General features: G+C 47.9%; 1 protein-coding gene and 1 pseudogene across 1 annotated transcript; both read left to right on the top strand.

Moving 5' to 3' along the window:
• The first annotated feature begins 1916 nt into the window (after positions 1 to 1916).
• Positions 1917 to 2689, top strand: LOC126620881 (uncharacterized). Its single transcript, XM_050289194.1, has 2 exons — positions 1917 to 2002; positions 2075 to 2689. The coding sequence occupies exons 1-2, from the start codon at positions 1979 to 1981 to the stop codon at positions 2687 to 2689; spliced, it is 639 nt and encodes a 212-aa protein (XP_050145151.1). The 5' UTR covers positions 1917 to 1978.
• A 7127-nt stretch (positions 2690 to 9816) lies between these two features.
• On the top strand, positions 9817 to 14163 carry LOC126622702 (nascent polypeptide-associated complex subunit alpha-like protein 2; annotated as a pseudogene).
• The last annotated feature ends 128 nt before the right edge of the window (positions 14164 to 14291 follow it).

Here is a 14291-nt window from a genome sequence, read left to right on the forward strand (position 1 = left end):
ACTACAACACCCTCTATCTCCATTTCGCTGGCCGAGGAGAAGAGGCCTTGCGGGAAGGGGAACATGAAGCTTTCCTTTTCTACTGGTACAACAAGTACATTTGTTGTACCAAATCGAACAAATGCCTGGTCGAGAATATGCCAGTGGCCGAGGCCCTGGCTAGCGGTCATGTCCTGGCACTTGGCCCCAACATCTTGGCCCATCTCTTCCGTTGCCTGGCTGAGACGACCCTGCACAAAATTGACCCATACCAGAATGGTCATCTCTGGGTCTTTCAACTCTGGCTCCAAGTGTACTTCGCCTCCCTTCGGCCAGCAATCGTCGATTTCTCACCCACAGAGGCGCTTGGGCCTCAGCTGGCTTCTCGACCAATACCCCCTCACCGAGCCGAAGAAATATTTAAATTCTTTTTCGCCCTCGACGATCTCTCCAACGATGAGTTCCTGATATGTCGTCGTCGGGCATATCCTTCCTCGGTCAGGCTACCTATATCGGCGTGGAGCGCAGATGAAGACGCTGACCTTCGTCAGTCCTGGGGGTCGTTCGTGCTTGCTCGCGACCTCCCCCTTGGTTGCGATGGAAAACGAGCGGGGTGGGAAGTGTATCATCCCAACTTCCTTGCTCGGCAGCTTGGCTACCTCCAAGGTAGCCCAGTCCCCCTTCTCTCCTCTCGGTCCGTCCTAAGTCGCGGACGCGAACCTGGCTCCTCAGAGAAGGAGTGCGCCGACGCCAAGAAGGAGTTCCAGGAACGGTGCCATAAATTTCGCCTTCGACCGGCCACTCCAGAAACCCTTTGCACCGACACCTTCGGTGATTGGTGGGACAGCTACACCCAACGGTTTTTTGGGGTCTCGGTCGATACCATTGTGGACACACTTTTTGGTGGTCGACCTAAAAAGCCTTCTGCCCCCCAACCCCAAGGTAGTTGCTTTATTTCTTTTTTTTTTATTTTTTTTTATTTTTTTTTATTTGCCTTACTGAATTGTTTTTATCCTTTTAGGTAGTCGGCCTTCGAGAAAAGCGGAGGCTGTTGCCGCGGCCACGGTTGAGAAAAAATCGGCCGTGGTTAAAAGGGATAGAGCTGCTGGTCGGGCAGTGCTGACCAAACGACCTCGCCCAGAGGCCGGGCCGGCTATCGAGCCTTCCCCGCCTGCCAAGCGGGTCAAACAACTGGCGAAGAAAGGTGCACGGGAGATCCACGTCATCTCCAGTCACACTACGGGGACGACGACTCCCAATGCTTCCCCTTCTCCAGCCGCCGGCCAACCCCTGGCCGAGAAACAAGTCGTACCTCCCTTCGTCGAGAATGCACCTGTCCCTCAACAGGTGGTCTCTACGGCCAAGGAAACCTCCCCGAAAAATCCAAAGCCCTCGGTCTTCGTTCTAGAAGAGAGCGAGGGGAGCGACGAAGTCCCGCCGGCACACCGTCCTCATCCTCGCCAACCACCTCCTCTAGTGTCTGAGACGGTGGTTCGAGCCGGCCCCTCCACGGCTGATCGTGGCAAGCGCCCGGTCGAGGAACCAACCCCGGTGGCCGAACCTCTCGCTCCCTCTCAGGACCAGGACGTCCCTGCCTCCTCTGAAGCAGCTGTTTCAGTCGGCCCTTCCGCAGCCGACCGTGGCAAACGACCGGTCGAGGAACCCGAGGCAACGGCGGAATCGCCTGTTCATCCTCAAGACCAGGGCTTCCACATTCCTCCACAGGAGGCTACCTCAGCCTTTGTAAGCACATTCGACCATCTTTCCTTGATTGCTTTTTTTCTTTAGAATTCTAAACGAGGAAAATAATAAATGTCAGGTGCCTGTACATTCTTTTCACCGAGAATTCTAAGCGCCGAAGGGCGTTATCTATATTTTGTGGCCGCCTCAGTGGCCATCAAACATAGATAACCTCCATCGGCCGCGTGAATTGAGAAGCAACCTGAAACACTGGGCTCGGCCATTGAGTTCTTTAGGTTCGACCAACGATCCTGGAGACATGGCCGAGGTCTCCTCTCGGCAGGTTAAAAAAACGAAACCTTCTTGCTACTCCTGTCATGACTTCTTTTAAACTTAACCTGATTTGTATGTGCAGGCTTCCTGGGAGGTCGAATTCAAAGCCCTCATCTCCAGTACTACTGCAGAGTCTGGTCCTTCGGTCGCTACGACCGAAGCTGCCGATCCCAGCGCCCTAACCCAGCTGCGAGAAGTCCTGTCGCTCTCATCATCGCAAGTACTTAAGCGCAACGGTCTTGATCTGCTCGGCGTGTGTCTGAACGACCTTGGAGCCGACGGTCGCCTGAGCAGAGATGCCATTGTTCGGGCATCATCTGCCTTGGAGCGCGTTCGGGAGACATTTAGTATCTTCCAGACCGCTCTAAAGGCCGAACAAGACCTGCAAGCCGCCACGGCCGTTCAAGACACCCTCCGTCCGAAGATTGACGATCTACGGGCAAAAGGAGACGCGTTAGCCGAGCTCAACCGTCAGATGGCCGAACTAGCAAAACGTCGGTCGGCCATTGCTTCCGAGCTTGCTAGAGACTTCGAGTCAGGCCGGAAGGATCGCCTAACCGAGTATGCGGCGGCCAAAAAACGGGTCGAGCGGCTGAAGCTGGACAAAAAGAATCGGCAAGCCGAAGTCCTCATGGCCGACGTGCGGTGGTTGGAGTTGAAGGCTCTGCTCAGCACTCTTCTTCCCTCTTCTCCTTAAATGTATCTGAATGTAAACCAACCGACCTACTCATTTTGTAAATACTTATCAATTTTAATGGACTGGTTTACTATTCCTGCATTTCCCATGTGACCGGATAATATTTCTTCAAAAACTTCCCATTAATCGGTAATCTGTGGACCGCACCGGTTCGGTCTTTAAGATGATACGCCCCTTTTCCGTATACTTTATGCACAATAAACGGCCCTTCCCAATTTGGCGACCACTTGCCGAACCTAGGATCTTTTATTCCTACGGGCAACACCGTTTGCCACACTAAATCACCCTCGTCGAATGTTTTCTGTCGCACCTTTTGATTATAGGCCCGCTCGGCAATCTGTTTTTGTGCCACCAACAAGTTGTAAGTGTCAAGCCGCGCTTCTTCCAAATCTTCTAGTTCCTGTCTCATGGACTGATTATATTCGGCGCTAAACAAACTACTTTGCTCAATTAATCGCAACGAATTTATGCTCAACTCGACTGGTAACATTGCATCGTGTCCGTAGGTTAATGCGTATGGGGTTATCGCGGTCGCCGACCGGGGCGACGTTCGGTATGCCCATAATGCCTCGTTCAACTTCAGATGCCACATGCCAGGCCTTTCTTTTATTATTTTTTCGAGGATGCCAATCAACACTTTATTACTTGCCTCGGCCTGCCCATTCGCCTGTGGATAATACGGTGTGGACTGTTCCAACCGAATTTTCAAATTTACCGTGTATTCTTTAAACCTTTCGGCCGTGAAGATTGTTCCATTGTAGGTTATGATCGTTTCCGGTACACCGAACCGGGTCACAATGTGTTCCTCCACGAAGTCGCAAACCTCTTTAGATGTTAATTCGGCGTATGATTTTGCTTCGACCCACTTAGTAAAGTAATCAGTTGCGACTATTATCCATGCATGCTTAGCAGCTCCATAAGTCGGCGTGATTTTGCCGATTACGTCCATGGCCCATCCTCTAAATGGCCATGGTTTAATGACCAAATGTAACGATTCAGCCGGGACCCTTTGTATTGGCCCGTGGATTTGGCACTGTACGCATCCTCGTGCAAACTCGATACAATCCTTTAGTATCCTTGGCCAAAAATAGCCGTGCCGTCGGAGTAACCATCGCATTTTCCGTCCGGATTGATGAGCTCCGTAAACCCCTTCATGAACTTCCGAGATCACCTGAGCACCTTCTTGAGGGCCGAGGCATAGCAGTAGTAATCCATCATCCCCTTTTCGATATAACTCGTTCTGGTACGTGACATAGTTCGTGGCGTGAACTCGTGTCTTGCGACTATGTTTTTCATTGGGATTGTCAAGGTACTGCCTAATGGGTTTTCTCCAATCATCTGGTGTTGCCTCGACGGTGCAGACCTCTATAGTATCTTGTCGGTCTAACAACGAAGGTAAAGACATGACTCGAGTGCGTATTACATCGTCGCGCCGGAGGATTTGCTGGTTGACCAAGGCCGGGTATAATTGTCGTAGCATCGGTATTTCTCGGCCTAGCTTGCCCCCCAGGAGTTGTGCGCCAGAGGCAATTTGAGCCAACTCATCTGCGTCGGTATTATGGATCCGGGAAACATGCTCGAACGTAATACCGGCAAAGGACTCGGCCAAATAGCTGGCAACCATGTGGTAGGGTGCCAGGGTACAACTCATGCATCGAAAAGATCCATTAAGTTGGTTGATCACAAGTTCAGAGTCACCGAGGACGAGGGCACGGGTGACCCGCAAGTCATGAAGGAGGCCAAGGCCGATGATTAAGGCTTCATATTCGGCCTGATTATTGGTGCAGTCAAAATCCAACTTAAGCGAAAAATACCAACGATCATGATTAGGAGATTGAATGACAACTCCAACGCCGGCTGAGGATGAAGTACTGGACCCGTCAAAATACATCGTCCAATAGTTGTCACGTGCTTCAACCATGCCGATTTCGACATCGGTGTCCCCAAAACCATAGGGGGAAGGATGGTGAGCCAGGAAATCGGCCAATGCTTGGCCTTTGACAGCTTTCTGAGGCACGTATTGTAGGCTAAACTTGGACAACGCCATCGTCCACTTCCCAATTCGCCCTTTTACGATCGGCCGGGTAAGCATGTACCGGATGACGTCGGTCTGGGCAATGACTTGTGTGACCGACGGAAGCATGTAATGCCGGAGTTTGGAGGCGGCGAAGAACACGGCAAGACAGAGCTTCTCCACGGCGGAATAATTGATCTCCGGTGGATTAAGATTTCGACTGAGGTAAAAAATAGCCTGCTCTCGCCCGGCATCATTGTCTTGGGCAAGGAGGCAGCCGATGGACTCTTCAGCCGCCGAAATATATAGTTTGAGGGGTTTACTACGCCGAGGTGGAACAAGAACAGGCGGCGTTGTGAGGGAGACTTTGATTTGTGTAAATGCCGCCTGATGCTCGGTCGTCCACGCAAATGTATCCGAGTCCTTAAGTTTCAAAAGCGTGGAAAACGCTTTCATTTTTCCTGCCGAGTTAGCTATAAATCGGCGGAGAAAATTTATCTTACCGAGTAAGGACTGCAGTTGTTTCTTCGTAGTCGGTGGTGGAGCACTGATGATTGCACGTGCCTTATTCTCATCGACTTCAATCCCCCGATGATGTACGAGAAAACCAAGAAAATTCCTGGCCGAGACACCGAAGGCACACTTGGCAGGGTTCATCTTGAGGTTGTGCTGACACATGCGAAGGAAAGCCTGTCGGAGATCGTCCAGATGTGTCCGTCGGCGTTTAGATTTGACGACAACATCGTCGATATAAACTTCGACGATGGTACCAATTAAATCATGGAAGATGGTGTTCATCGCCCGTTGGTACGTGGCGCCGGCATTCTTGAGGCCGAATGGCATGACAACCCATTCATAAGTGCCGAGTGCCCCCAGGCAACGGAAAGCAGTTTTGTGCACATCGGCTTCGGTAATAAATATTTGGTTGTACACGGCATGTCCATCCATAAAGGATAAGATCGCGTGATTTGCCGCGGCATCGATTAACAGATCTGAAATCGGCATTGTATACTCATCTTTGGGAGTTGCCAGATTCAGATTGCGAAAATCGGTACAGATGCGCAGTGCCCCATTTTTCTTTAATACAGGAACGATATTTGCTAACCATTCGACATATCGAGCTGTCCGAATGAATCCGGTTTTCAAAAGCCGAACTAGTTCGTCCTTGACACTGAGTTGTACTTCGGTCGAGAATCGACGAGGTGGCTGACGGAAAGGTTTAAATCCGGGCTTAATACGTAATTCATGCTCGACCAGAGTACGATCTAAGCCGGGCATTTCATGATAACTCCAAGCAAAACAATCTTTGAATTCCGTAAGCAACGTACAAAACTCGTCTTTCATTCGTTGGGGAAGTAACGCACTAATAAACAAAAGCCGTGGGTCATCGGCCGTCCCAACATTAATCTCTTCCAAAGGGTCCTTAACAAGGGGCCGATGATCTTCGAGTTCGGCCGGGGCGGCTCGAATTTTATAAAAAGATAATACAGGCCCGTTATCTCCCTCAGCAAGGAACTCGACGAGGTTGACGCCCGAATTTGGTTGTTTAGATATCGTATACCAATGGGCCAGCAGTCGTCCCATAGTAGATGAAACCGCGGCCCTGCGTGCTTCCCGATCGGTGTCAAACATCGGCTTCGGGGAGAAAGTTAGCTAATCCGAGTCTCGCCGAATCCTGCTGGACAGTCTCGGCGCCAACCTCGATAGCTTTCTGAACGGAAATTCGAGTCGGCCGTCCCTCTTCATTGAAGCCTTGCAAAGTAATGTAGCCGACGTGATCGTCATAATATCGTGCTTGGATCATGTTAGCTTCGAAGGGCTGGCTATCGGCCGGATGAACAGTGACCGATTTGCCGTCCCAAAAGACAAGCACTTGGTACAATGATGAAAGAATACAACTGGTTTGATGAATCCAATCTCGGCCGAGCAATGCATTATACTCGGTTTTGGAATCAACCACGAAAAAGGCGGTCATATGGGTGTGACCGGCAATATTTACAGTTAACGGTAGTACTCCTTTGGTATGGGATTTGTCACCGACAAAACTACTCATTGTGATTCCTGACAGAATAAGCTCGTCATCTGAACGGCGCAAGGCCTTCATGATGTTCAGAGGCATGATATTAACGGTAGCTCCACAGTCGACAAAAACTTTTGAAACTGGATATCCCTCGATGTGGGCCGTCACATACAGTGGCTTTAAATGGTGAAGCTTGGCCGACGATGAACGAGGGAACAATTCGGCCAAAGCGGCCTTTAGACTATCATCTTTTGCTGTTGACTCGCCTTCAGCAATCGATACAAAATCAACATGGCCGGGTTCCTCGGCAACCACATCTCCATCAAGGAAATTTGGTTGAGCCGTGCTTGATTGAAAATCGGCAGGTAACACATGGACCATACTGATTTCCATATTATCCAGGACTGAAGGGCCCATCTGGTCAAGACCCTCCTCGTTCGGTTGGTCGGCGATTACGGACTCAGTTGTCGTCAAAGTCGGACAACGAGACTCTTCTGTCCCTTCTTCAATGACGTCACTCGGCGGAGCTGCTTCGACGACTTGTTGGTTCTGCGTGACTGCCTCAGGTAAGGTTGAGATTGACAATGAACTTGGGGTCAGGACCTGAACCTGCTCCTGGTAGTGTAGCCGAGCATCCCTAGTGTTGAGATAAGCATCCAGACGGGCAATACGTGCGATTTCATCGGTCATAAGGCTGAAGAGAGAAACCGCCGAAAATACTTCAAAGTGATATCGTAAATACTGAAGGTCCTCCAGCGAGAAAGGAAGGTCGGCTGCATTGATATCGGTGTACGGGTCGACTTCGAATCCAAAGACACGAGCTTCTCGTATGTGCTGGAACCTTGCTTTCAATCCTGGATCTGAGGTCTTCTGGATGATCCGCTCGGCATCCGGACAAGTCAGGATCAGATCGATGGTGTCCTGGCATGCCTTCGGCAAACCATACAGATCGTTGGCCGAATGATTCTTATGAAATTCTCGCATATACTCCAAAGACTCCCCAAGGAACGGGGGATGCAAATTCTGTCGAATTTTGACCAAAGGCTCTTGTATAACTAGCGGGGATAATTTGCTTTCGGCCTCTTGCCTGAAATGTTCAAGACGTGCCTTCATTTCCCCTGGTCGAATGAGAAGTTTGATCCGTTTATCAGCTTCTTCAAACATGGTCTCGACATCTTGATCGACCAGCCGTTTCCCCTGAGCCAACTCTGTCATAATTGCTGGAGGTGGTCGCTCCTCATCAGTGGCAACTGTATCCTTCGGCCGCCACTTAGGGGCCGAAGTTTCTTGGGCTGCTTGTCGGCGAGCCATGCAATCTATCCGTTGATGCCGGCGTTTCTGAGATTTGGACAACGCGGTGTAGACGCCCTTCGAAGAATGGTATGTATACCAACGTTGATCTCTAGGCTCGGGAGGCTTGAAGGTCTTTTGACTCCGCGATGATCCTGAACTGCTAGAATTACGCTTATAGTAATCATCGTCATAAAATGAAGCATCAAAATCGAGGCACCGCCTGACCGGGGGTGTCTCTTCCATCCGTACTTTAGGACCGAGCCTCCCAAAAACCCCATAATGTTGGCCTTCATTGGCTATCTTTTGCCGAGTTACGGCCACGGGTTGCGAAGAAGGCTTCTCCTCTGGTTCACTGTCGACCTTCGCTCTACATTTCCTGCACAAAACCGCCGTCCCACTATCTTCATCGGTGCTATAATCCATCATAGGTTTGACAATAGCGGGCCCTGTTAAAGCCGTAGGTGGTTTATTTGAACGAAAATCGGCCATGAACCGTGGCCGAACATTCTGATTCCGCGGGCGTTGTGTCTCAACCACTTCAGCCTTGCCTTTCCCTTTGTCCTTGGGTAGGTACGCGTCGACCATGTTTACTGTTGCCGTGGGGAACGGATCAGTATCAACACTCATCCTCTTCTCGGGAAACTTCAGTTTGCCATTATCAATCCAGCTTTGGACGTTATCGCGAAATACGACGCAATTGTTTGTCGTGTGTTTGCTCGAATTGTGGTATTTGCAATACACCTTTCCTTTAAGCTCTTCGGCCTTAGGAATGTTATGACCGGGCCGAAGCTTAATGATTCTTGCTGATAACAGTTGGTCAAAAATTGCGTCAGCCTTGGTAATATCAAAAGTATAAACCTTTGACGGTTTCGATGTTCCTTCAGTGGCCGAGCGACTTTTGGCTTCTCTAGAATCAACCTGAGTCAATGCCTTGCAAATGTATGGCTTATCTATTACTATCTCAGCCGCATCCACACTAACACATTCATCCTCGGTTGATGCATAATTGACAGTAGGGTTCTTGTAAATCGTTCCCCGAGTTGGAGTCTTCAAAGTCTTTTCCTCGCGGAGCAAATAATCATACTGTTCGACATGTTGGGCCAATTCGTACATATCCCGAAAATTTGCCCCCAAGAATTTCTTTTTGTATTCGACGTCAAGGCCGTTCAAAGCAAGCCTGACAAATTCGACTTCGGGTAAAGGCACTCGGCACCAATTCCTAGCCGATTTGAACCTGGTAAGATAATCCATTGGTGACTCATCAGATGCTTGAGCCATCCGTGCTAATGAAGAGACTGACATCTCCATCCCCGGCCGATAAAACTGCTCGTGGAACTTCTCGACCAACTCCTCCCAGTTTTGGACGGAATTAGGCGGGAGATTGATGTACCAGGCAAATGCCGAGCCGGTCAATGAAAAATTGAACAACCGTAACTTGTGGAAATCACTATTAACATCTCCGCATTGCGCGGTGAAACGAGCCACGTGCTCCAACGAAGACAGGGACGATTCACCGGCAAAAAGACTAAAATCTGGGATCTTGAAACCCTTCGGGTATCCAAACGTTTCCACATAAGCTGGGTACGGATGAATAAACTTGGGAAACTTCGGCCCTTTCTTCATGGCCGAGTCGATCATCCGCTGAACTTCGGTCATATCAACATGTGTTGCTTCGACCCTCTGGTCGGTCCCGTCTGACCTACTATTCGACCCTCCTCCTTTCTCCAAGTTAATTGGTTTGAGCAGGGCAGGAATAGGCTCGGCCGGTACAATCGGTACCGGGTTGTTTCCTGGTAAACAATGTTGGCGAAGATCGAAATGCATGCTGCCACCAACTTGACTAACCAGCATTTCGAGCAGCCTGGTTTGTCGATCATTGGAACTGAGTATCGCGTCATGCAGCTTGTCAATGCCTCGACTGAACGTCTGCTCGACTGACCGAGACTGCTCGTCTAGTCGCTTTCGGAGAAACGACCTCGTTGGTGGGTCAGATCCTTCACCACCATCCTCGTCACACTCCTCTACTATCCCTTCATTGAAAACGCATGTGTTTCTGTTAGGGATTTCTAAACCACGGAGTTGACCGCCGAGATTAACTTCTCTCTCTCGGCGAGTCGCGCTCGTAGACTCAGGTGTCACAGCGCTAAGGGGATTCTGCGCCTGCGGCACACTTTGTCCCAGGCTTTGATTCGAAAAATCGGTTGTCGACTTTCCCATAGTTGTTTCTTTTTTACCGATCGTGTTTCAATTGGCATGAACTTCGTAGTTTAGCACTGGGTCCCACTGGGCGTGCCAAAATGTTGACCCTAAAAACTACAAAGCCTACGTGGCGCGCAGGCCGAGTAATTAATGAGCTAACTACGTCCTTCGGTGAATGCGGGGCGTGCCAACTCGTCGGCCGAGCTCGGTCGAGGAGTAAATTTGTTGATGTTGCGTTGGGTCGCGCTACTGACTTCTGCGTCTTGCGATTGCGGCCGAGAAAGGAACACGTCTCGGCCTCTTGGGCTCTCGAACCTGAAGACAAGGTTACTATTCTTACGAAGTTCAATATCAAATTCGGCTTTCAAGGTGCCGAATATAATAACTGTAACACCTCACTTCGCCGAGAAGGCTGATGAGATGACCTCGACCAATAAGGATTCAGAAACCCTTCTCGACCGAGACTTGGGTAGGTAATCAATCGTTCTCGCCGCAGTGCTGTTGATGCCAACGGAAGATACTGCGAGACCGACTAACTCTACGGTGACAGAGCTATCTATGCCGACTTAAGATATCACCGGTTGCTTCCACAGTGCTGTTGATGCCAACGGAAGATGTGTCAGCGAAAAAGGAAAAAGAAAAATCACAAGTTGTGAGAGTTTGCGCAGGGCAATTTTGTATTGATTTTTGTGGGGCTCTCACAGTTGCTGAATGTCTTGTATTTATAGTAGCAGCACATCGAGCCCGAGTTCCAATCCTATTCGGACTAGGTCTCCTTCTCCGGATTAACATCCCCTCGATCAGTCCTATCTCCGCTAGGACTACGAATCTAGTCCTTAACTGAGCCGGATTCGCTTTCTAGATTATTGATCTCGTCGAGAGTCCCTATTGCACTAGGATTCGACCTCTTGCGTTATGACCTAGCCGACCTAGGTTTGAAGGCCCACATACTGAACGATCCGTGGTATTCTTGCCGCAAGGCCTCCAGGGCCGAGAATGACCCTACACTCGGCCCAAACTGTTATTTTGGGCCCAAACAAAAACATATTAAGAATTCCATACCAATCATAAACCTAATCGCAAGGTTCGGCATTGAGCAGATTTAGGTTATCTCCAATTGAAGGGTCCAGAGGGCCGAAAATAGCCCGAAAACGATCTTCAACCGAGGGTCAAGCCAAAGGGCTTGTGGGCTCCACTGGACAAAAAAGGGTCATAGGGCCAACCGGCAGGCCCAAACTAGCCAGCCAGCCAGCCAGCCGGCCTTGGGCCGAGCTCCAATTCAAATTTGTAACGACTAGTTGCTGACGTCAGCTAGCCGTTATTTTTTTATTTATTTTACAAAATTTGTTTTAAACCTTGTAAAAATTCTTTTTTTTTTTCCTATAACTTCTAAACCATTAAACATTACATAACATTAAATAACATGAATTGAAATAGATTGAATTCAAAGTTGTGTGAATTATAGCCCAATATCCACCCTATTTATAGCCCAAAAAAATTAAATCCAATGGCTAGCTGACGTCACTTAGCTGTTGGATTTGAATTTAAGTTGTAGTTTTTAAATAATAAATTATGTTTGATCTTATGACCATTTGACTTTCGGTTGGAGACTGTTTTTTGTGACAAAGCTAAAATGAGCCCTATGGGCCTTTGACCCTCGGTTGGAGATGGTAAGAAATATGGCTATATACTGTTAATTAAAATATTAATTTTTTGGAGGACCAAAGGGCTAAAACGAGCCATCTGGACAGCCTTCAGTTAGAGATAGCCTAAACAAAAGAACAATTTTCCAATCACCCTCAACAGGCATAAACTTTCTCCATGAACCAAACCTTCCTCCTTCCCACCATTCGCAAACACTTTAATAGATCTCTTTGCCGCACTCAACACCGCCTCCTCGTCCTCAACCCTGCCGACAATCCAAGCGCGCCTATACTTTTCCACCAGCACTCTCACCCAACGCAAATGTTAATGAACTCACTTCCGTTGAGGATAGATCACCGCTTTGTATCATGTATCATGGGCAGAGTGACAATTTTTGTTCATTATCGGCTAAGAAAATGAGACTACAACAAAGCCTTTTCCCACTAAGTGGGGTTGGCTATGAAAATGAGACTACATAAAATAAAACCAAGTGTACGTTCAAGAAATATGTTATACGCTAAATGTTTTTCAAAAGATAAAAGCTTATTTCATAAATTTATGTAACCCGTCGTTAAGTTTAGCAAATGAACACCGACTCAAAACCGGTTAATATATTACTATGGCAACAATTACTAGAGCGTGAATCATTCAATCGAAGTTGTTCTAAAAGACCATTTACATTTCAATTTTGCATCTTTCAATTGAAGATGTTGTAAAAATACCATAACATAGGTGGAACAATTTGAAATCATAGGCTTCCAATTGGTACAACGAGTGGAATTGGAGGAAGGGTGGGTAACAGTCCATAACTACACTGACACACGTGTGTTACTATTCATTGGTATCAAATTATAGTATTATACTGACTCATGCATCATCATTTCCTGGAAAGCGTTTCAGGATGAAAACCTCTTGGCCCCTGCATGTTTCTTGAGACTGTCTCCAAGGTAACAGTTACTTGATTCACCGATTTAAATTGTAAGTTGTAAGACATTCATTTCGTGTGTGTGGACGATGTCTAATGACCCATAAGGTCAAGCTGGGTAACGTACTAATGTTCGAGGACAATATCTATATTTGGTGTTTCTGATCTAAAAGATATTTAGTACCCTCAGGACATCTATTAGGTTAAATGGGATTGAGCCACTCTGATCAAAGCCGTCATATATGCAGTAAACCTGTTTAGGGTAAATCATGATTGTTCCTTGAACTTGGCAGGTCTTAAGTGGTATATATGCTGGAAATGTCTCTGGTATCACAGCCCAACATCAAGAATATGTTTTCTCTCTTTGGCCACCATCGCCTCTCCAGAAACACAAATTTGGTTCGGTACACTGGCGGAAGTTGATGTTGGCAGGGTTACAATCAAGAAGACCAAAATCGTAGTTGATGTTTGATTTCCGGTTCGTGAAGTTGAGATATTGGTTATGTGATGGTAGATGTTGATTGGTTGTTCTTTTTTGTGTGTTTCAGATACTATATGTCATATTGAAATGCAATGCCTTCAAGAGTCCAAAATCTGATACCTATGTCATATTTGGCGAGGCCAAGATCGAGGATTTGAGCTCTCAGTTGCAGACACAGGGTGCCCAGCAGTCCAGGATGCCGGACATGAGTTCTGTGATGGGGAAAGCAGAGATTTCTGGAGCAGCTGCTAGTCCTCAGGCAGATGAAGAAGAGGACGAGGTTGATGAAACCGGGGTGGAACCTAAGGACATTGATTTGCTCATGATACAGGCCGGGGTGTCAAGGAGATAGGCAGTCAAGGCTCTCAAGACTCACTGCGGGGACATTGTTAGCGCTATCATGGAGCTCACCACTTAGGGAAAGCCTTTTTCAGTCTCAGTCATGTGCTCAACTTCAACCACACCAAAGAGTTCCGTGTAAAAAAGTTGATGCCGCCATCGGGTGATGGGATCAAGAGCAGAGGAGCCGCCTCGATCTCAAGGCTATTCAAGGCCATTGAAGCTGGAAAAGTTGAAAACACAGAGAGAGCACTGAAGGAAATGAAAAGGATTGGGTTTGTTTTTCGCTTGGGGTACGTGTAATTTATTGAAGCGGGGAGGCTTAATAGTTGTCAAGGAATCTGAGATCATGTAATGAATTGTGCCACTCGCGCGTGGCACAACCGTAGGATTATTTACTCTGTTCTCTTTGTTGCATGTGTTTGGACTGGTAGATTAGATATCTACCGTCTATGTATCTTCAAATTTTTCACGACCTTACGCTAAAATAAAGAAATAAAACAGAAGAACCATGAGGAAGCGGACCCTTTGACCAAATAGGCTCCTCGGGCTTTCTTTCTATGTCCATGTATGTATTATAATAATTGGGAATGACCAATCTTGTAGTGTGTTGTGTCTTATCCTGTTCATTTATAAGTTTTACGTGTTGTTGCGAGTATTTTCTGACGGTGTAATTTTGGATTCGAA

Source organism: Malus sylvestris, chromosome 5 (genome assembly GCF_916048215.2).
Source record: "Malus sylvestris chromosome 5, drMalSylv7.2, whole genome shotgun sequence".
Taxonomy (NCBI): Eukaryota; Viridiplantae; Streptophyta; class Magnoliopsida; order Rosales; family Rosaceae; genus Malus; species Malus sylvestris.